Here is a 22,010-nt window from a genome sequence, read left to right on the forward strand (position 1 = left end):
TAAGAGATAAGAATATCAGACTGGCAGATTACTAAATGTGCTGGTGCGACATCTGGCGCCTTATAACCCAAGTTGTCTCCCTTAGGTTACCCCAACATGTAGACATCTGCGTACATTCTTTTTTGGCAGATTTCTGTTAGTCCGATGTTTTTAATCAAGTATGTTTGCTTCCGTTCAGGTGGATTTAACTTTTGTCGTAGAAGAGCTAATCTGATTGTTTATAGGTCAATTTTTTAATTTAATTTTTAGATATTTATACTTGAACATAGGCGTAACGAAGGGGGGTATTGGGGAAATAACACCATTGTCTAGAAGATATAAAAAAATTAACTAACAACAATAAAAAAAAATCATATGAAATTAAAAGATTTTGCTCTTTCAAAAGTTATTATTGTGAGGAGAAGGGAAACATTTTCAAAGCGTAATATCTAACAATTTTCTGTTCGAATGGTGGGGTAATCCCCTTTCATCAGTCAACTTTAGTTACGCCACTGATAACTAAGCCTTACAGGAAGGGTTACATTTTCTGAGAAAGCATCAATAAAAAAACCATAACAAATTTATATTTAACCGATTGTTATTTATGAAGTTCAAAATTTGACCTATCGTCGAATATATGAAAATCTATTGATTGTATCACAGTTTTTGTACTACACATAAATAAAAGTATTGTGACCAAAAAACGCCTACGAATTGATTGAAACCACAGAGCATTGCATACGAAAACTAAAAAAACTCGAAACGAAAGTAAGCAAATGTGATTAGGCCCTTACTGTTCGATTTTGGAATATGTTGACTTCATGTCTTATACAAAAATTCATGTTTGTATCACCAAAATCATAAAAAAACAAATTTAGTTCAAAATCTATGGTTGAACACAGAAATTATTACGACCACGACAATGGGAGTTTTGTGAAACCACAAAAATATACAGTACATGATTTCTATGCACGATGGGGTAATCTATGATATAATTTATCATCCAATTTCTACACCCAAACCAGGGATGTCGCCTAGAAACTGGAATACAAACGAGGGACAGAGAACTATTTGATCGTTATTGAAGTTATAATAGGATCTGTGGAAAACTCATGCCTGTTTTACTAATGAACGCTATTCGGCACATTGATCTATCAAAACTGGCAAATAGTATGCCATTTCGTCGATGACGTTAAGCATCCTTCATTAATCTTGGAACTCGTTATGGAGAAATTAGACGAGGATTTTGGATGCAGAGAGCAGAAGGATGACGATAGCATTATATCCGAACGTTGTTGGAGAGAGAACCATAGAGGAGACAGCAGAAAATGGTTGATGAGAGATGGACAAGCAAAAGTGGCTGCTCATCGCATCTATTCTACTATGAGGGCTACATATACACCTCCTGAGGAAGATGACTATCAGCTGGTCGGTGAGTAGTTCATTGGCTACTTACGAAACTCTAACAAAAACCCTGTTTTTAATGTCGGAGTTCAGAATTTTATTTTTATATCATATGACTGCCACTGAAAATGAGTACAACTTTGCTTCCGCTGTTTTGTAATAGATGTCTGTAGCTGTAAGTGATAGTCGAAATAAATGGATTGTAGATGTCATACAATAAGCCTAGCTATTTGTAAACATAACGCCATCGAAATATTAGTCGATTTGTGTCTGCATTATAAAGTTATTCTGATCAATCAATGTCAGCTTACGAGCCTTATTCTCGTCATTTGCGGGAGGTTTTAATTATCTGATTTAATATGAAGAAATCTGCGGCTGGGGCTCATTGAATGCTCTCAAATACCTATGGTGAGGACGCTATTAGTAAAAGAACATGCCAAGAGTGGCTTCAACGCTTCAAGAACGGTGATTTTGACGTCGAAGACCAGCATGGCGGTGGAAGAGAGAAGGTTTTTGAAGGTGCAGAATTGGAGGCATTACTTGATCAAGACTCGTGTCAAACGCAACAAGAATTGAAAGGATCTTTGGGAGTGACGTAAGAAGCCATTTTAAAATTCCTGAAAGTCGTGGAAATGATTCAAAAACAACGAAATTGGATGCCGTACGAGTTGAAGCCGAGATATGTTGAACGGCATTTGTTTGCTTGTGAACAGCTGCTTGCAAGGCAAAAACGGAAGGGATTTCTGCATCGCATTGTGACTGGAGACGTAAAATGGGTTCATTACGATAATCCCAAGCGCAGAAAATTATGGGGATATCCCGGCCATGCTTCCACGTCGATAGCCAAATCGAATATTCACGGTTCCAAGGTCATGCTCAGTATTTGGTGGGACCAGCTCGGCGTAGTGTATTATGAGTTGTTAAAACCGACCGAAACTATCACAGGCGATCGAGCCGAGCATTGAATGAATGAATGAATCTTCCTGCAGTTTTCGCAGGAGTATTCAACCCTGTTTGAAGTGAGATTTCAACTTCAAGTCGCCGAAATAGGATACAGACGTAAAAAGTTACCGTCGCTCAAAGCTAGACACGTCAACGCGGACAAATTTGCGGGCGAAACCTATTTAAACAGCGGACCAAATGAGCACCGGCGCTAACCCGATTGGTTATTCGCTGCAGAGAAATCAACCGCACACTGGAAAACCTGGGCGGAACAACGTTTGCAAGTTTGTCGCCCACCGCTAATTGAGTTTCCAGATATTCCGATTTGCCAAGTAAGCCCAGGTATTTATAGGTGACATAAGTTGCCTTATCATAAATAACTTAGGGACCTCGTACATCAACCAATTAGACTGCCGACCTCCTGAGTTATAATAAAGTTACTTCCCCAACTCTCAATTGATTTATTCCGCTTGTTGAAGGCGGGAACCGCGCGGGCGTGGGAGCTTTAGGTGGTCCCCGATTGATTTTGGTCATTTTTTCGAATTGTCAGTATGCTGAGTTCGCCGGAAGGCGTACAAATTTGCCTTCGCCGTTTTTTCCCAAAATTCTTGTTTCTGAATCATTCCCATGACTTTCAGGCGTTTTGAAATGACTGTTGCGCCACTTCCAATGATCCTGCCAGTTCTTGTTGCGTTTGACACGAGTCTTGATCAAGTAATGCCTCCAATTCTGCATCTTCGTAAACCTTCTCTCTTTCACCGACATGCTGGTCTTCGACGTCAAAACACCGTTCTTGATGCGTTGAAACCACTCTCGGCCCGTTCTTTCACTAATAGCGGGCTCACCATATAAAAATTTTTAATGCTTTACCAAGGAGATTCCATGAGATGAGAAATTTAAAAGACTTGAAAAAAGAGCTAGCTGATTTCCTGATAATCTGCGAACCATATAACATACAAGAGTTTTATGAAGTGTGCAGACTTCACAAATAGTTGAGAAATTTGATGTTTATTTTCATCTTTATAGAAGTATGTTTCATTGTTATTTCATTATGTGAATTAAATTTTATGACGTCACTCTTACTGCAGAATTGTAAATTTGCATTAAGAAATAAAGGGATTATTATTATTATTATTATTATTATTTGAGAGCATTCGATGAACCTCAGTAGAAGATTTCTTCATAATGAAGCAGAAAATTAAGACCTCTCTCAAATGACGAGAATTTGGCTCGTAAGCTGACATGTTTAATCGGGAATAACTTCATGATGCAGACACAAATCGACTAATATTCCGATGGCGTTATGTTTACAAATACCTAAGCTTATTGTATGACATCTACGATCTATTAATTACCGCTATAGCCATCTGTTGCAAAACGGCGGAAGCAAAGTTGTTCACCCAATACAAAACATTCCCAACAAAAACGAATTTCGTCCTCTCCAAATAAGATACGCTCGTTTGCAGTTTCGATACCTTTTTCCCACCCCTTTGATCAGATCGTTCAACTGCCATTTTAAAACGTTTAATCTCGCGATTCAACCCTTTTTTTCCGATCTAATCGGACCGGGTTAAAAACAACAAAACCGATTCCGGAGAGTGGATTTTTCTACTCGGTCATATATATATGTATCCCGCTGAATGGCTACCTGTTAGGCTGTTATCTGAATTTTATTCGGACGAATGCCACGCACGGCATCAGAGCCGAGGGCTGTTTCGACGGAAACAGTGATGAATTGGACGCTTTCATCGCGCGCCACTAATCTACAAATGACACTCGGTTTTTATATTGCCAAAGTGGCATCAACCATCCGAATCGTTCTGTTTTGGCGAATTCGGACGAGTCGTTGACAGATTCGTGGTTACGGATTTGCATGGATTCCGGAATAAAGGGCTGGGTTCCAGATTGCTTGATTTGCTTGAGCCATCTGTCAATCATTCGACTCTAGAAAGTTGAGAGGGGGGAATCATAGAGTGATAAACATAACGGGTGTTTTTTTTTCGAGGTATATAACTTTAAGTTGGCATTACTGTTCAAGATGGCGACCGATTTAACAGCTGGCAAGTGACTCACGCCTGAACAATGCTTGCAAATAGTGCAATTTTATTTCGAAAATAATGGTTCTGTGCGGAATACGTATCGCGCACTACGTCCATTAGCCATGAAGCGCACTTCTGGTTGAATGGCTACGTCAACAAACAAAACTGCAGCATTTGGAGTGAAGCTAATCCTCAAGTGTATGTCGAAACACCGTTACATCCAGAAAAACTGACTGTTTAGTGCGCTTTATGGGCTGGTGGAATCATTGGTCCGTACTTCTTCAAAAACGATGATGGCCAGAACGTTACAGTCAATGGTGATCGGTATAGAGCCATGATTACTAACTTGTTCATTCCTTAATTGAACAACCATGATGTCCAGGAGATGTGGTTCCAACAAGACGGAGTAACATGTCACACAGCTCGTCCCACAATCGATTTATTGAAAGACACGTTTGGTGACCGCCTGATTTTACATTTTGGACCTGTGAATTGGCCTCCAAGATCTTGTGATTTAACACCGCTAGACTACTTTCTGTGGGGCCATGTATGACATTGGTCTATGCGGATAAGCCACAAACCTTTGACCATTTGGAAGACAACATTAGCCGTGTTATTGCCGATATACGGCCACAAATGTTGGAAAAAGTCATCGAAAATTGGACGTCCAGATTGGACTACATCCGAGCCAGCCGTAGCGGTTATATGCCAGAAATCATATTTAAAATGTAATGCCACAAGATTATCTTGCGGATAAATAAAATTCATGTCAATCGAATAATCCATCGTTGTTTTATTGCAATTTAAAGTTCTATAGCTCTAAAAAAAAACACCCTTTATTTTCAAATCCACAATTATATCATTATGAATGTATATTATATTGAATGAAATATATTTATTTCAGTGATCCCCGATTACATATGCAAATTTGAATATTCGGAATCCTAAATTTTTCCTAACTGTCGAATTTATAATAAGCAGAATATTTATTATTTTCTGTATCTACCTGCTGAAAACCAAGGTTTGGCAACTCATCTAGTGTCATCTGTTGTTTCACGTCGTTTGACGCGCTTGGAGTTTGTTTTCTGAATTTCTGATATATTAAGGTATTTATTACAATATATTTTGAGTTAATATGAAACGCTGATTTATTATGGGACATAAGAAGTGCGTTCTTTGTGGAGAAACTCGCGAATTGAGTGAAATATCGTATCACTGATATGTTTTTATTTCCGCGCGCTTCATGTCAAATTTGATAGTTTATATGTTGACAAATGCTCCCTCTATATATGTTTATTACTCTGAGGGGAGAATAATGTCAAATGTTATTTGCAGATCCTGGATTGAAAATCAGTGCACACTGAGAATAATCTTGAAATAAGGTCGTTTTGGTCCTATATCACATTATTTTCAACGTGTACACTCGAATATAATAAGGTGAATAATTTAAAATCACCGTTCGCACAACCAAAGCATTTTTGTTGAAGTTATAATAATAATAATAATAATAATAGAGTTTATTTCGGTAAATAAACAAAATACATCACTGAGGTATAAAACATTATTACCTGTATGTGATATGATAACAATTTTTTTTCATTGAAACTTTAACACCATGTAGCTCCAAAGTTGAGAGGACTAGGACATAGGTTTACAAGAACTTGTCGTCTTAAAGGATCCACACCCTCAAGGATCAGCATCTCATTCTGAAACACGCTAATTCACCCACCTCTCCCGAGCGTCTCCAACGTATGCACATGGAGCAACCCTCCAACTCCAAGCGGGAGGGGACGAAGGGGTGGCAGTCGTAACACAGTAAAGGATTAATTGTCCTGGTGATATTGCAACCCCCAGCCTGTGCCCAAAACTCAGGTGCATAAAGCGTACTTTGGCCCGCCGCCACGTTCCGTAGGAGCTGTATGCATGAAGTCCCGACAACACTTAATAAAGGGAACTTTATAGGGTAACAAATTCCCGTTATGCCCCGAGTGGATCTTCCCCGGGGAATGTTATTATTGCCCGTTCTGAACGGTAAGCTACTTATACGTCCATCTACAGACGTAATTCCCATCAAGCTGGATGATTTTCATTCAGGGTCACGTTTTTTGAAGTGCCCACTTACCCGGTTGTAAATTGGCTCGAGCAGTCCGACATCGAGATGGATTATTTTGGAATGTATATGGCGGTCTAAAGGTCGGTCTTGCGCGGGAGACTATCGGATTTCGTTTGTAGTGGATGGCCCCCTTTAGAGCTCAGTTTGAATATTGTAATTAATCCGTTTCGAATTTTCGAATCAGCTCGTTTGGCTTGGGATTCGAAGTGCAAAAAGCTGTAGATTTTACCAGAAAAAGGAGAATATAGTTCCACAACTTTTTTGAAAGAATAATTTTCGAGAATGGTCAACTGTATCATGTATACTTAGATCATTTTTGCCAACTCACACAACGTAGATTGCTACTGTTGACTTTCAATCAAATATCCTTAGTTTCCAGGTCTATCGCAACTCACATTGGTGGCAATACGTGTTTCTATGGTCAACATTTAGCCTAAATTCTGCTAGACGAATTATCTAATTCATGATTCTGTTATTCTTCATCAGTAGATCATCATCTTGAAGTTTACGTGATTTTTCATGACAGTCATTGTTTCAGGAAAGAGACGTGCACTTTTCATCAAAGAGTGCCTCGACAAATCATACGAAGAAGCCATCCACGATAGGAATAAGCCACCTCCAGTGGAGGAGTACTGTAGCGAATACGATGGAAATTTTCATCTTCCAGGCTTTGAACCTGTACCAGAGGACAAGCTGCATTCTCAGCATGAAGAAGTGAGTTGAATAATATTGCAAAAGTAACTATGTTTTCTATACAACGATGCTATTATGATATTATTGAATTTCTTATTCCCCTTGAGTTCCAATTTGAGACCAGAGCTGTCAAAGATGTCTCTAGTTATGAGAAAGGTTACTTCTTCTAAAGAGTATATCTGAAGTTACTTTGGCTAACTAGTCACTCTTTTAAAATTACAGCTAATCTAGATGGTTCAAAGTTACTTTCAGGCTTTTTTTTTATAGCTTGTTGCCAATGATCCTACCAATTCTTGTTCCGTTTGACACGAGTCTAGATCAAGTAATGCCTCCAAATCTGCATCATCGAAAACCTTCTCTCTTTCACCGCCATGCTGGTCTTCGACATGTCAAAATCACCTTTCTTGAAGCGTTGAAATCACTCTCGGCTCGTTCTTTCACTAATAGCGCGGTGTCACCATAGGTATTTGTGAGCATTCGATGAGCCTCAGTCGCAGATTTCTTCATTTTAAAGCAGAAAATTAAATTCTCCCGCAAATGACGAGATTTTGGCTCGTAAGTTGACATGTTTAATTGAGAATAACTTTATGATGCAGACACAAATCGATTACTTCAGCTATCTATTGCAAAACGGCGGAAGCAAAGTTGTACACCAATATTTCTCAGACATTCGGAAAATTCAAAAACCCCCTCCACAATCTCAGCGATAACGACACTTTATGTCTTGAAATAGTCGTTGGGCCGATCTAGCTTGTTCTCCTCGCGACAAAGACCTTTTCAACAAAGCACCATGACGAACCGAGCCTTCCTCGTGTAGAATTTTCTATTCCAAAACACGATGAAATGTTACTCGCGCGTTTCGCATCGTCATAATAATATATCGGGAAATTAATTTGAATTTTCCCATGGTCTGCCATTACAGGCGATCATAAACGGAATTGGGGGCATAGGCGCTGTGGGAAACGATGCCTCCATTTTTCATCGTAATGAGAACCAGTTTTCTTGATTAGATATATTGGCCGCTTTTCTTGATATACGCGAAACGTGGGAAATGTGCCGTTTCGAAATTATCGATTATGGGCTCAACACGCTGTAGAATATTTTGAATACACTGTAGGGTGTTCCAATAGGAATCTATCAAGTTCAAATTTTTCTTAAATTTCTCTCAGAATTCACAAATATGCACTGAGGCCGCCGGATAAGGTCTTTTGGACTGCAGCATTATCGACCCCATCTTGTGTTACCTCTGACGGTTGAGCATCGCCGGCAACGATTGCAGTGGTTCAGAAAACGTCAACAGTGGAATGTGGAATGGCATCAGGTCGTCTTTTCTGATGAATCTCGATTCTCCCTGGGTACACATGATGGCCGAAGAAGGGTTAGACGACGTCGGGGAGAAAGACGTGAACTTCAGTTTGATGTTAAGCGTCATGTACACCGGACAGTACCTTTAGTCTTTATTAGAGGTAACATGACAGCGCTGCGTTACTTTCAAGAAATGGTTGAGCCAAATGTTCTCCCTTACCTTAACCGGCTCGAGAATCCAATATTTCAGCAAGATAATGTCCGACCTCATGTTGTCAGAGTTAGTTTAAACTTTTTCGAAGCGACTCAAGTGAATCTTTTGCCATTACCACTCAGATCCCACGATCTTTCAACCATAGAGCATGTTTGGGACGGCATGGGTAGAAGGCTTGGAAATTTATACCAGCCCCCACGGACTATGGTGGCTCTGAGATATGAAGTACAGGTAGATTGGGATAGTATCTCTCAAGAAGAAATAGACCATTTTATTGCATCTATGCCGAGACGTGTTGGGGAGTGTATAGATAATTGTGGTGGATAAACATATTAGATATTAACAAATTTATTTAAATAAATTGTAAACCCTTCGTTTTTTTCTTCAAATTTCAATCATTTACTCCTTGCTATACTATCTATGTTTTACAAAAAAAAAGAATAAATAAAATTTAAACAGCTCCTTCTAGGTGTTGTAGTTCCTTTGTCAATAAGTATATTTACAGAGAAAAAAAGCGGAATCCTACATAAATGCTTTTCTACACTAATTCCTCGTTGTTCAACGAAAAAAAAAACCAGATTTATTCTCGCGTCGCCGTCGCACCTCCCACGGCCGTAGAAGACGAAACCGAGGGTGAAAACTCGTAATGACCCTCGAAATTTCACAGACACGGCCGTTCAACAGCCCTTCCGAAAAAAAAAAGAATACGGTCCGTTGGCCAAGCGACCACGAGTGCCCCCCGATGAATGCGAATCTTGGGAACGGGACATCCGTCCCGAAAAGGAAATTTCGAGCCTCGTCTTCAAAGGGAATCGAGGACGCTCTTGATGATGACGAGGAGGAGGTGGAGAAGGCGGCGGGTCTCCCCCCCGATCTGTGTGATGAGTTCGCGCGAGATATCGGGGTCATGACGAAAATAAGATTCGACCCGGATTCGCAAAACGATCCTCCGGGTCATATATCCCACTCATTGAGGTGAGAGGTTCCCGAGGATTCGATATATTGTTCAACTCATCCCCCTATATTGATAAGCAGCTTCGGGTAGGTTCGGTATCTGGATGGGTGACCAATCCATTTATATATGAAGCTGGCTTTTAGTTAAACTTGGGGATTTGAGAATTTTCTTGGTGTTAGTAGACTAAACCACCTAGGTGCTGTCCGTTTTTATCAAGATTTCAGCTTAACGCTTCAAGTTTTTTCTTAAATAACTACCATTTTTCTCTTGTAAAGGTAGAAGACTGGACAAAATGAAATTTTTGCGGACATGTTTTATCAATAAAAAGGCTATCTATTAATATTTTTTATCAACTTTGTGGTCTTTTGAAGGAGTCAAACATGCGCTCCCAATTGCATTTTCATCAGAACCTTTCAATGAAACATGTTAAGGCTTACAGAGGAAGAAGAAGAATCCTGCTTCGATGCTTTCTCCCACCATTGCCCCACCACCAGAGAGGGCTTCCAACATTCACTATTCACAGTGACAATCCACCATTCACAGTTATATTCAATATTCAATCACTTAACACACCGGCAATCAGTAACTCAACAATCATACATATTCAAGTATTCACAAGTTATTAATATTATAATTTTATACAGTGTTTGTGTTAATATATATTAAACAGTAAAAATCATACGTATTTTATTACAAACAAATCAAGCACAAACACCACAAGTTACTGAAGCCGAATCAAGCAATCATACATATAATCGCACAAGGTACTTAGAGCCAGAAGTATTTTATAATTCAATCAATCCAAGCAACTGTTCATGGTCCTTGGAGCCGGATTCACAACGAATCAGTGAAAATACTAATCAAGAAACAAGTGATTGAATATAACATCAAACAAGAAGGTCCACGCAAGTGTTCATGGTCCTTCGATAGCCAAATTCACAAGAATCAGTGAAACAGCAGAAAAACACAGTAAGTCATCCACTATCCTTCTATATATTATTATCCACATCAATTTCCTATTTTTGAGTAGTTTTAACCTGACAAAATAAAGTATATATATAACTAAATCAAAATGGTTGAAGCACTTAAACTCAAAAGAGGACAAATCAAAGGGCAACTAACTCGATTTAGCAATTTCATATCTAATCTGTCGGATGGAAGTTGTAAAACGGACATTTATCAAATCAACGGTAGATTAGAAAAACTGAGAACGTTGTATGACCAATTCGATCAAATTCAAGGCAACATCGAGTTAGAAACCGGGAAGATAGATGATGACGAACGAGCATATTTCGAAGAAACGTATTTTGACTTAGAAGCTCAGGCACTCGAATTAATTTCCAAAAATTCTATAAAAACTTGCCCTTCAGAAAACGGATCTGTTCATTCGAACAATCCAATAAGTTCAATAAAGCTGCCTCATTTAACCTTACCCGATTTCCAGGGTTCTTATACGCAATGGTTAACCTTTCACGATACCTTCGATTCATTAATAAATTCAAACTCTCAACTTTCTGATGTTCAAAAATTCTATTACTTAAAATCATGTTTGAAATCGGAAGCTGCAGAGTTAATACGATCAATAGAAATTACCTCAGATAATTATAGTATAGCATGGTCACTATTGAAAGAAAGGTATGAAAACAAAAGATTAATCATTCATACACACGTAAAATCAATATTTGAACTACCTCCTGTCAAAAACGAATCATACTTTCATTTGAGAAAACTTCTTGATAATTTCAATAAAAATATACGATCATTAAAAGCTCTAAATCAACCCATTGAAAGCTGGGATACTCTTTTGGTATATATATTATCATCAAAATTGGATTCAATCACCAAAAGAGAATGGGAAGAATTCGTAAACGCAAATTTAGATAATAAAACACTTCCCACATTATCAGAGTTGACTGATTTCCTGTCTAAAAGATGTCAACTTTTGGAAACAATTGAAAACAAAAGCAAACCTTCAACTAATCCCTATCGAGAAAACAAAATACATACAAATTTAGCAACGCAAAAGCAAACATGTCCATTTTGTAAAGAAAATCATTTCAATTATAAATGTCATAAATTCTTAGAAATGTCTACAAACGAAAGATTAGAAGCAGTTAAGAGAACCAAGCTTTGCACCAATTGCTTAAGGGATAATCACTCACAGTCAAAATGTAAATCACTTTCTAATTGCCGAATTTGTAAGAAAAGGCACAATACGTTACTCCATAACAATACTGAAAGCGATACTAAAAGTCCAAATTTCTCGGTAAATCACGCATCTAGTAATTATTCAGTACCTACTCAGGTAGAAGAAAACGATAATCCAAAAACCCATCAATCAAATTCGACTTTCACTTCGATACTAGAAAATAAGCCGACTAATTCTCTATTCTCAGAAAGTTCTCAGGTAATATTACCAACAGCTAAAATCAATATTTGTGACTCAAAGGGAAAATTAATACCATGTAGAGCAATTCTAGATACTGGGTCACAAAGCAATTTTATATCTTCATCTTTAGCCAAAAAACTTAATCTCAAAGTTTCTAAAATCAATCTCCCAGTTATAGGTGTTAATGGTTCCGCAAGTTATATTCAAGGGAGATTGGAGACGTCATTTATTTCAAATGATCGAAAATATCAAACTAAAGACACATTTTTAGTTGTTAATAAAATTACAAATCGTATGCCTCAAAATTCTTTCGACATTTCAAATTTAAATCTGCCAGACAACATTACCCTAGCTGACGATTCCTTTAACAAATCCGGTTCTATTGATGTATTGTTGGGTGCTAGTATATTCTTCGATGTCCTAATCCCTGGACAAATTAAAAATAATCATAATTGCCCCACATTACAGAATACCAAACTAGGTTGGATCGTTTCAGGCCCAATTAATAACCAAAGGCATTTGAATTCACCCGTCCTTTGCAATTTAAATAATAACAACAATGAACAACATCCAAATTTTTGGAAACTTGGAAGTACAAGACAAGAAAGAACCCATCGAAAATTCAAATTCAGAAAATCTTCTCATATTCGATAATCAAATTGATATTATATAAGGATTAATTCGGAGTCCAAATTCCGATTAAATTTATTTTAAGTTTTGTACGGAAACATTGAATATCCGTTCTCTAAAGAGAACACTTGTCAGTAATCATATAGCGGAAATTCAAAAAATCACATAATTTCACAATTGTCAATTCAGAAAACAATCTTTTGCAAAACTATATTATTTCAAGGCTCATTCCGTAAGGTCAATTTTCTATTGTTGGTATTGACTTTGCAGATCCCATTAGTACTGTTCAATTAAGATCTAGGAAATTGGTAAAGGCATATCATATATCTGTTCATTTCATAACTGAGGTTGTCCATATTGAACTTGTTGGAAATATGATTTCAACAAAAAATTTAAAACTTTGCAAACTATCCTTTAGGTTCGATTTGTTAAAAACGCTCATCTCACTTTTGACGGTTTATATACAGTTATTTGTCAGATTGAAGCTGTGCTCAACTCACGTCCTATTACCTCATTGTCTTCCGATCCTAATGACCTATCCCCCTTACACCTAAACATTTCCTTGTGGGTGACTCATTGATGGTTGCACAACAAAGGGAATTCACAGAAATTCCCTATACACCTTTGAAGATATCCAAGACCACAGCAGATTGCACAACATCAATGGCGTTTGGGAAGAATCGCGGATCTTCATCGAGGAGTGGACAATAATCAGTCCCCTGTCAATGGAGGTTTAATATCTAACAAGAATCAAGTCATTACCTGTCGCCTGACAATAGGAAGGTCATGAAAATCCTTTATTGAAAGTCAACCTTTCAAGGTGGCCGCGATGTTAAGGCTTACAGAGGAAGAAGAAGAATCCTGCTTCGATGCTTTCTCCCACCATTGCCCCACCACCAGAGAGGGCTTCCAACATTCACTATTCACAGTGACAATCCACCATTCACAGTTATATTCAATATTCAATCACTTAACACACCGGCAATCAGTAACTCAACAATCATACATATTCAAGTATTCACAAGTTATTAATATTATAATTTTATACAGTGTTTGTGTTAATATATATTAAACAGTAAAAATCATACGTATTTTATTACAAACAAATCAAGCACAAACACCACAAGTTACTGAAGCCGAATCAAGCAATCATACATATAATCGCACAAGGTACTTAGAGCCAGAAGTATTTTATAATTCAATCAATCCAAGCAACTGTTCAAAACAAAATATCTCAATTTGAAAATATGTCTGTAAATAAAGATTCATTGCAAACATTTTTCAACTCCCGTGTTGTTCCGTAAAAGCAATGGTTCCATCATAAAAAAATTAAACTACAATATTTTTCATGAAAGGATCTTGTGAATAGAATCGAAAAAATCTAGTAAGTTATTTTGTTATTGGTGGAAAATTATCACAAAATGCTATTTTCTTAACCTTTCAGCATCAAATAATTTTTTTCTCATTTTGAAATCGTGTGACTTTTTAAAGAAAAGCCTGAAATCATTTGTTTACACGAAGGACCCTCTTAAATTGTTGACAAGGATTCACTCCCTAAAAATTTTCGCACTTATTTGGTAACACCTAAGTAGAGTTGAGATACCTGTAAAATAGCTTAATAAGAAAGAAATATTTATGTTTGTCAGCGTCTACTCAAACTTTTTTACATATATCCTATCTACATCCCATATACATCCTATATACATCATATATACATATATGGACGCCAGTTTGAATATCCGACCTACAAGAACCGCAGTCGAACCTACGTCCGGCCAACTCCCCCACTCCTAACCGACCCCCCTCCCCTCTAAATCAAACCAGGACATCCTTATTGGGCCGACATCCATCTCTCGAACGTTCGGCGAAAACTTTTCCCGGCCTAATTTCTTACGGGAATAAGTTATTTCCGATCCGGATCGAATTTTATCCCTTTCGGATCGCGAGCATGGCGCGCCCCAGGAATTCATTTCTGCCCGATCCTTTGATTTGTGGATCCTTCCCGACTCAGCCGCGGCGATAATTGATAGATGGCGCTGCTCCGGGACAGAACGAGAATCAATCAGGCCCAGTTCGACGTTCATTATAAATACCGGAAACGTGTCGGGGGGTGGGAGAATGTTAGTAAATGGGGGGGGGGAGGGGGTTGTTTGCTCCGCAATTTGGAAGTTGGAACTGTTTTGTCCAACTTCTCTGATTTCGCGGAAGGAGCGTGAGAGAGTTTGGGGAAGTGTTTGCGCCGGGGTACAATGGGCAGGGTAAGGAACAAAGGGGTTCCGGTATCGTCACGCAGCTTCCGGAAGTGGGAAGGTGAGATTTGACACGTTCGTCTCTCGAAGATGACACAAGGTTTTTTCGAAGAATCCCGCCTGCGTACAGCAGGGTGTCCCAAGTTCGATGCTCACTGAGAGCATCTCTGACTTAGAGAAAAAAACTTCAAATACCCCTTATCCCTTTTTTTGGAAATAATAAGATATCAGAAAGCAGATCATAAATATCTTTCAGAACGTTTGAGAATTTTTCGAATATCTCGAACAGAATCCAAGCTAGTTTGTCCTGTAACTCGAGAAAGAAATAAGATGTTCTAATTCCTCGAAGATTCTTTAAAATGTTATAGTTCCCGAGATACTTTCAGTGGGCATCGAATTTGGGACACCCTATACTCCAAAAGCTCCTCTAACTTCTCAATACCTCTTCTGAACAAAGATTGGTATTTGCTTACGAAACAGCTTTCAACTTCGGGAATCACGTCTTCGTGAGATAGTAATTTATTTTCCTGAAGCATACTTTTGAGGTCTGTAAACCTGTAAATATCTGGGATGGCTTCAAGGAGGTCACTTCCTCACTTCTAGAAGTCTCTTGTCCTAAACAATTTTTTCCGTTGGCTAGCGATTATGAGGCATTCCGCCACCAGGTGATTCGGAGTTTCTTCCTCCTCTCCAAGTAATCGATACTCGTCATTTTCTGCTAGATTCATTCTCATGAGGTGCTTCCTGAGGCGTCAATAGCCTGTTAGGAATCCAGTGAGGAGATAGAGATTCATGCTAAGATCCAGATACTTCTTAGATCAGGCAGTATCAAAGTTTCGAATAAATGTTTTGGAATGATCCAATTCAGGAAAATTCCGCCAGAGTGTTTCTCTTCCGTTTTTTTCTTCTTCTAAAACTCCTTCTTGTAGGTACATTAAACTATACCACAGAAATATTCTAGGCCAATGAATGGAGTTTGTGCATCTTTTTTGGCAAGTATTTCAAGGTTTGTTGATTCCCTAGAAGCTTCCACCAGTGTCTTTCCTCCTTCTCTCGAAACTCTCCCCTATTCCACAGAAAAGTTTCGAGACAGTCTTTCGTGCTCTCTTTCTAAGGATTTTAAAGCCTCTTTGTTCCCTTTGATGAGTGACCAAGAACCCAGATCAAAATGAGCTTAGTATTCTTGCATAATTAATCAATTTTTCCTTTAGCACTTCCATAATAACTTTAGAGCAGCTGTCAATTTTGAAGGTGTCAGTTTTTGACATTTGGCTAGTAAAATCAACGCTTTCACTAAAAATGGAACGATACACTATGCAATAACGTATTGAAATTGTTAAAATTTTTTAAAAAATGGTGGAAACTTTGCAGCAGTTTTAGGTCGTCGTGAAGCACCTTTTTGGCAGGTAATAGTGAAACTGGTGGAAACATTTGAGCTGTTGGGACAAGTTGGTGATGTAAAGACACATCGTGTTCTTCTAAATTGAGGCTATCGAATGCAACGTCACAACTCTTTTCTTTTCGACACATTCTGGTTTTATAATTGAATTACTCTTTTCCCTACACACCAGTCCCCTGATAATCATCACCAGAGGGCGCGACGTCCGCCAAAAAAACCAACCCTAAAACCTCAATTTCAACTCTTCCCGGCAAACGAGAAATCCCATCGCACACCATTAAGGGAAATAGGCGCCCACCTCCGAGGCGAAAATCGCCAATTCACAGAGACGACGGGCGTCGGGGCGGCCACGGAATCAATCGGCGATCTCATCATCCCGCAGCATCCCATCCAGCGGCCTAATTGAGATTAATGCAACTCTGCGGTTCGGCCTTATTAGCGAGGCGGTCAGAACGCCGACATTAAAGGAAATTGAAACGCTGAATATAGAATTCCGAAGCGTCCCGACGCGGCCCCCCAGAGCCCCGTCCGGTTCCGCCGCCAGAGGGCGCGCCACGCACGGCGGCCTGCGGTCGTGATGCAACAAATGTCTGGATGGCGGCACCTTTGATTTATTACGCCCGTTCGAATTCGGTCCGAATGGAGAGGGGGGGGAAGTACTGTTGACAATACGCTCTATTAGTGATGACGTCACGCACCGCCATTTTTGGTTCTCCTGTCAGTGTTCGGAATCCAAACAAATAAATTATCATTCAAATTAGTACGGTGTCGTTGAAGGAATTGGTTTATTTTCATAAATAATGCCCGCCACTCACGAAGCGTTTCTTCCAGCGTTTGGTAGCTAGCGTCGAAGAGATTCCAGTCAGACAGCTAAATCAGAGTATGAACTTGACTGCCCGACTGGAATCTCTTCGACGCTAGCTACCAAACGCTGGAAGAAACGCTTCGTGAGTGGCGGCCATAAGAGTATTTGAGGAACGATTTCAGTATTAATTGATATGCAGAAGGAACGAGGTTAATACCAGTAAGTTTGAATCCTGTCTCATTCCCCAGATTTTGTAAAAAGTCGTGTTTATTAGTTGAACTTCAAGTTCGAACTTACTGGCATTAATCTCGTACCTTTTGTCTATCAACAATTATAAAATCGTTGCTTAAATAATCTTATTTATTAAAATAAGCCAATTTCTTCAACGACAACGTACTAATTTGAATGACAATTTGTTTGTTTGGATTCCGAACACTGACAGGAGAACGAAAAATGGCGGTGTGTGACGTCACACTAATACAGCGTATTGTCCTTCATGAACAGTCGGATGCTCGCAGTGGCGACGTCAGATTTCAAAAACAGGGGTGGCCAAGTGAGGGCCGGATTTTTTTTGAGGGGTCCAAAGTGAATCGAAATTATAGTTCTGCCAATCCTGTAATTATTTTAACCTTAGTATGTCAAATTTTAGGGGGGGGGGCAGCAGAATTTAGGGGACCCCCCTAGCGTTGCCACTGGGTGCTCGGCTGTACGCTGCCGGGTTGAATGATCAACTGTTATGAGTCTGTAGACTAAGTTAGTTTTGTGCTTTAGTCAAATAATAATAACATTTTCTTCATCCTTTTGAATAAAATGAATACATCAATTAGTACATAGGATGTTTCTGAATTGGAAGATCATAGGCGTACAACTTTGCTTCTGCCGTTTTTTCAGAAATTCGAGGCTTTATAGTAAAAAACTTCATTTATGGTTCAAAGTATTGTCCATCGCTGGCCACTACTTTCTCCCATCATTCGGGCATCGTACGAATCCCGAGTTGAAAAAACTGGTCATCTTTTCAAGCGATCCACGAATCGATCCAATTTTTTACTTCTTCAAAAGACAGGAAGTGCTGGTCAGCCAGGCCGTGTGTCATTGATCGGAACAAGTGATAGTCCGAGGAAGCAACGTTTGAAGGGGTAGGACTTCCCATTTCAACGTTTCCAAGTATGTCTTGACCACTTACGCAACAAGGGTCGAGCATTGTCATGCTGTAAAATCACTTTAACATGTCTCTCGTTGAATTGCGGCCGTTTATCTTTCAATGCGCGGTTCGAACGCATTAATTGCGTTCGATAACGATAATGATTGTTTCAGTCGGTTTCAACAACTCATAATGCACTACGCCGAGCTGGTCGTACCAAATACTTTGCATGACCTTGGAACCGTGAATATTCGGTTTGTCCATCGACGTGGAAGTATGGCCGGGATATCCCCATGATTTTCTGCGCTTGGGATTATCGTAATGAACCTATTTTTCGTTCCAGTCACAATGCGATGCAGAAATCCCCCCCTGCCTTGCAAGCAGCTGCTCACAAGCAAACAAACGCCGTTCAAAAACTCTCCGCTTTAACTCGTACGGCACCCAATATCCTTATTTCTGAATCATTCCTCTGACTTTCAAGCATTTTAAAATGGCTTGTTGCGTCACTCCCAATGATCCTGCCAAGTCTTGTTACGTTTGACACGAGTCTTGATCGAGTAATGCCTCCAATTCTGCATCTTCGGAAAGCTTCTCTCTTCCACCGCAATGCTGGTTTTTTCGACGTGGAAATCGCCGTTCTTGAAGCATTGAAACCACTATCGGCACGTTCTTTCACTAATAGCGGCCTCACCATAGGTATTTGAGAACATTCAATGAGCCTCAACCTCAGAATTCTTCATATTAAAGTAGAAAATTAAAACCTCCCGCAAATGATGATAATTTGGCTCGTAAGCTGACATGTTCAATCGAGAATAACTTTATGATGCAGACACAAATCGACGATGGAGTTATGTTTACAAATTCCTTATTGCTTATTGTATGACATCTACGATCTTTTTATTTATTATTGCAAAACGGCGGAAGCAAAGTTGTACCTAATATATTGGAAAACCTTTTACTACATCTAAGGCACATAAACGAAATAATTATCTTTTTATGGAGAAATAACCGCATTTCAAAATGAGCAGTTTCTTCATACAAAGCCTTACAGCCGATGCAAAAAGAATTGTAACGATAAACAAACAGAAACCGCAGCCGAACAGTTCTCCACAACGTCTAAATATCCTGATACGTACTCCATTTGCAACGCTCGCTGTTTCCGTTTTCCGCTTTTTTTTCTTTGCATATAACACCGCTCGAGACCGTGATTACAAATGGCTGTTCCTTTTCATTTCACGGTTTAGATAGGTTGCGCACCGACTTCAAAACGTTATTTCCAGAGATTACTATTAGGGATGATGTATTCCTCTAATATATTATAATGTGCCCGCCGGGGGTGCTGTTTCATATTTTCCGCCTGCCAACCCCCACTCCCCCACCCCTGAAACGGAAATTCTGATACGGGGCAAGAACGGCAAAGGAGGGAGATTGCGTTATTTCGGTTGCATTATCTGTGCCGCCAGTGTTTCGATGTTCTAGGTGGTTATTTTTCGAAGGGATGTTACCGGAGAGAGGATGGTTATTAAATTTTTCGGGGTGAATAGTAAATGAGGGTTATTGGGTGATCGTTTTCGGGTTGCAGTGTGTGTTGTGACTTGTTTTTTGGTTTGGGTTTTCGTTTGAAGAGGGATTTTGACGGTTTCGGAAAATTGAAGAAAATTTGGATCTCTGCAAGGATAAATCTCGAATCGATTGTGGAGCAGCAAAGAAAAAAGTCTAAAGGCGTTAAATCACAAGATTTCTGTGGCCAATTGTGATCACCTCTTCGAAAAACAACACTCCAGGAGACTTTTCTTGAAAAATTGATACAAAAACATGTTTTTGTATCAATGTTTTTGTAACGTGTCACTGCATGCAGTGACACGTTCAGGATGGAATTGCTTTTCAATGATCATTCTTGGATTTTCTTGCCCCAAATGTGGAAACTCGGCTTCGCAGGTGAAAATGGGCATCATCACTGAAGATGATTTATCGATTAAATCAGCGAAGATACGACGTTGCTGGTGAACAATCGTCTTGAGTTCTTGTGTTAACCTAACTTTAAAAACATAAAGACCCAAGTCCTCACGCAAAATACGGTATTATGTCATCTGTGGAATACATAATTCCCAACATCGATGAATAATCGAACAAACTGGGTTTTTGTCAATACTAAGAGCTACAGCAGCGATATTTTCAGTTGCTCTCGAGCGACGCACATGGTTTCGATTCTTCACATCAGTAATCTGTCCGAATAGCACAAATTTTTTCCACCTGTTTCACTTTTGCCGGAAGGTGCTTCAGAATTACCCAAAAGTTTATTATTATTGCAAACTGTAACTGCAAAATTTTCATCATTTCTTTTAGTGAATTTTAACACAATTTTGATGCGTTGTTGAAGCATTTTTAGTGATGGCGTAGATTTTTTCTTGTCGAATTTTGATAGAGGACTCTTTCAAAAGTGACATCTACACAGATAGCTGGCTATTCAAACTGAAAGCTCTTATTGGAAGACCCCTTATTACTTTCATAATCTACTATCTTCGTGTTGTCGAAGTCAAACTTATTGTCTTAACATAATGTGATTGATTTCAATCGTCCTAACTCTGTAATCTGAACTTATGTTAATTCAAGGATGTGAAGGAATCGAATTCAACCTTTCGAACGTCCATGCCATATTTTAGGGGGGTTAAAAGCACCTTCTCATGGCTTTTCACGACATTTTATGTTTTTTTTTTATTATTATTCGACATTTACTACTCAGGTGAGATTATTAGCTGTTTACAATTATTATATACATCCGAAATGTGAAGATATATAGAAAAATGCAAATATGGGCCAAACCACAAAAATATATGAAATATAGACAAAACTATAAGATGTATAGATATGATTGTAAAAAATAAATATAGTATTAATTATATCTAAGAAAATGAATTAATGAACATAAAGAATGCATTTTTTAAGTAGGTTGCTTTATTTTCAATATTTCTTCTCGATCAAGAAATTACAGTATTCTTCTGCCCTTCAGCATGCCCTTTAAGTTATGGTCTATGCTCCCTTTATTACGAATTTATGTTATGTATGTTCATTAAAAAAAAATCAGAAAGTTCAAGACCCATCCAAAACATCTTCATCCAACCTCAACCAATTCCAATCGACGGAATACGAATCACGATAAAGCCGGCTATGCACCTGACCGCTCTGACATAAACCTCTCTATTGCAGCTCTATCAAAAGTACCCATTGTACGGATCTGCGGCGATGTCCTTCTGGCAACATAAATTCGAGAACAGGAGGCAGGAGATACAGCCGGGCCGGTTCACGGCGGTCTCCGATCCCAAGAACCCGTTCAAGAGGAATTCGACGTTCTCGACGCCGATAACGGAGGCTTTGTACGACGCCGAACTGTGACGCCGGACAATGGAAACATTTGCATATTTGATGCGACGTCTTTATGCGATATCTCAGCGCTTCTTTCCGGTCGAGTTCACTCGCCCGTGAATTTGTGTTCCTACTGAAATAAATATGTCAACATTGGACCGTTTGATTTTGTGTTTACGTTACTGGTGTTTCAAGGTGATTTGATTTCGGGCATTCAATGAGTTTTTTTTTAATTTAGCAAGTCTTTCTCGAGCTGAATTCGAAGGTGCGCTCTTTCTCTGGGGATTGCGGTGTTTAATCCTGAGATCACTGGTGAAATCATCAATCTGGCAACGCAGTGATCTCTGCCAAATTCATCTTTCCAGTACATCGTGGAGGGGCGTATCTGAC

At 39.0% G+C, this 22,010-nt stretch overlaps 1 protein-coding gene across 1 annotated transcript; it reads left to right on the plus strand.

Annotated features, from left to right (window-relative positions):
* The first annotated feature begins 1,121 nt into the window (after positions 1 to 1,121).
* On the plus strand, positions 1,122 to 21,776 carry LOC123675878. The gene is made up of 3 exons (XM_045611420.1): positions 1,122 to 1,411; positions 7,016 to 7,191; positions 21,465 to 21,776. Exons 1-3 carry the CDS (start codon positions 1,204 to 1,206, stop codon positions 21,648 to 21,650), a joined length of 570 nt encoding a protein of 189 aa, XP_045467376.1. The 5' UTR covers positions 1,122 to 1,203; the 3' UTR covers positions 21,651 to 21,776.
* The last annotated feature ends 234 nt before the right edge of the window (positions 21,777 to 22,010 follow it).

Source organism: Harmonia axyridis, chromosome 3 (assembly GCF_914767665.1).
Source record: "Harmonia axyridis chromosome 3, icHarAxyr1.1, whole genome shotgun sequence".
Lineage (NCBI taxonomy): Eukaryota > Metazoa > Arthropoda > Insecta > Coleoptera > Coccinellidae > Harmonia > Harmonia axyridis.

Excerpts from the sequence above, each read along its gene's own strand:
- LOC123675878 (XM_045611420.1), top strand. The coding sequence starts at position 1,204 with ATGGAGAAATTAGACGAGGATTTTGGATGCAGAGAGCAGAAGGATGAC. Across the intron at positions 1,412-7,015 it reads AGATGACTATCAGCTGGTCG|GAAAGAGACGTGCACTTTTC; the intron begins GTGAGTAGTTCA and ends TCATTGTTTCAG. Across the intron at positions 7,192-21,464 it reads TGCATTCTCAGCATGAAGAA|CTCTATCAAAAGTACCCATT; the intron begins GTGAGTTGAATA and ends TCTCTATTGCAG.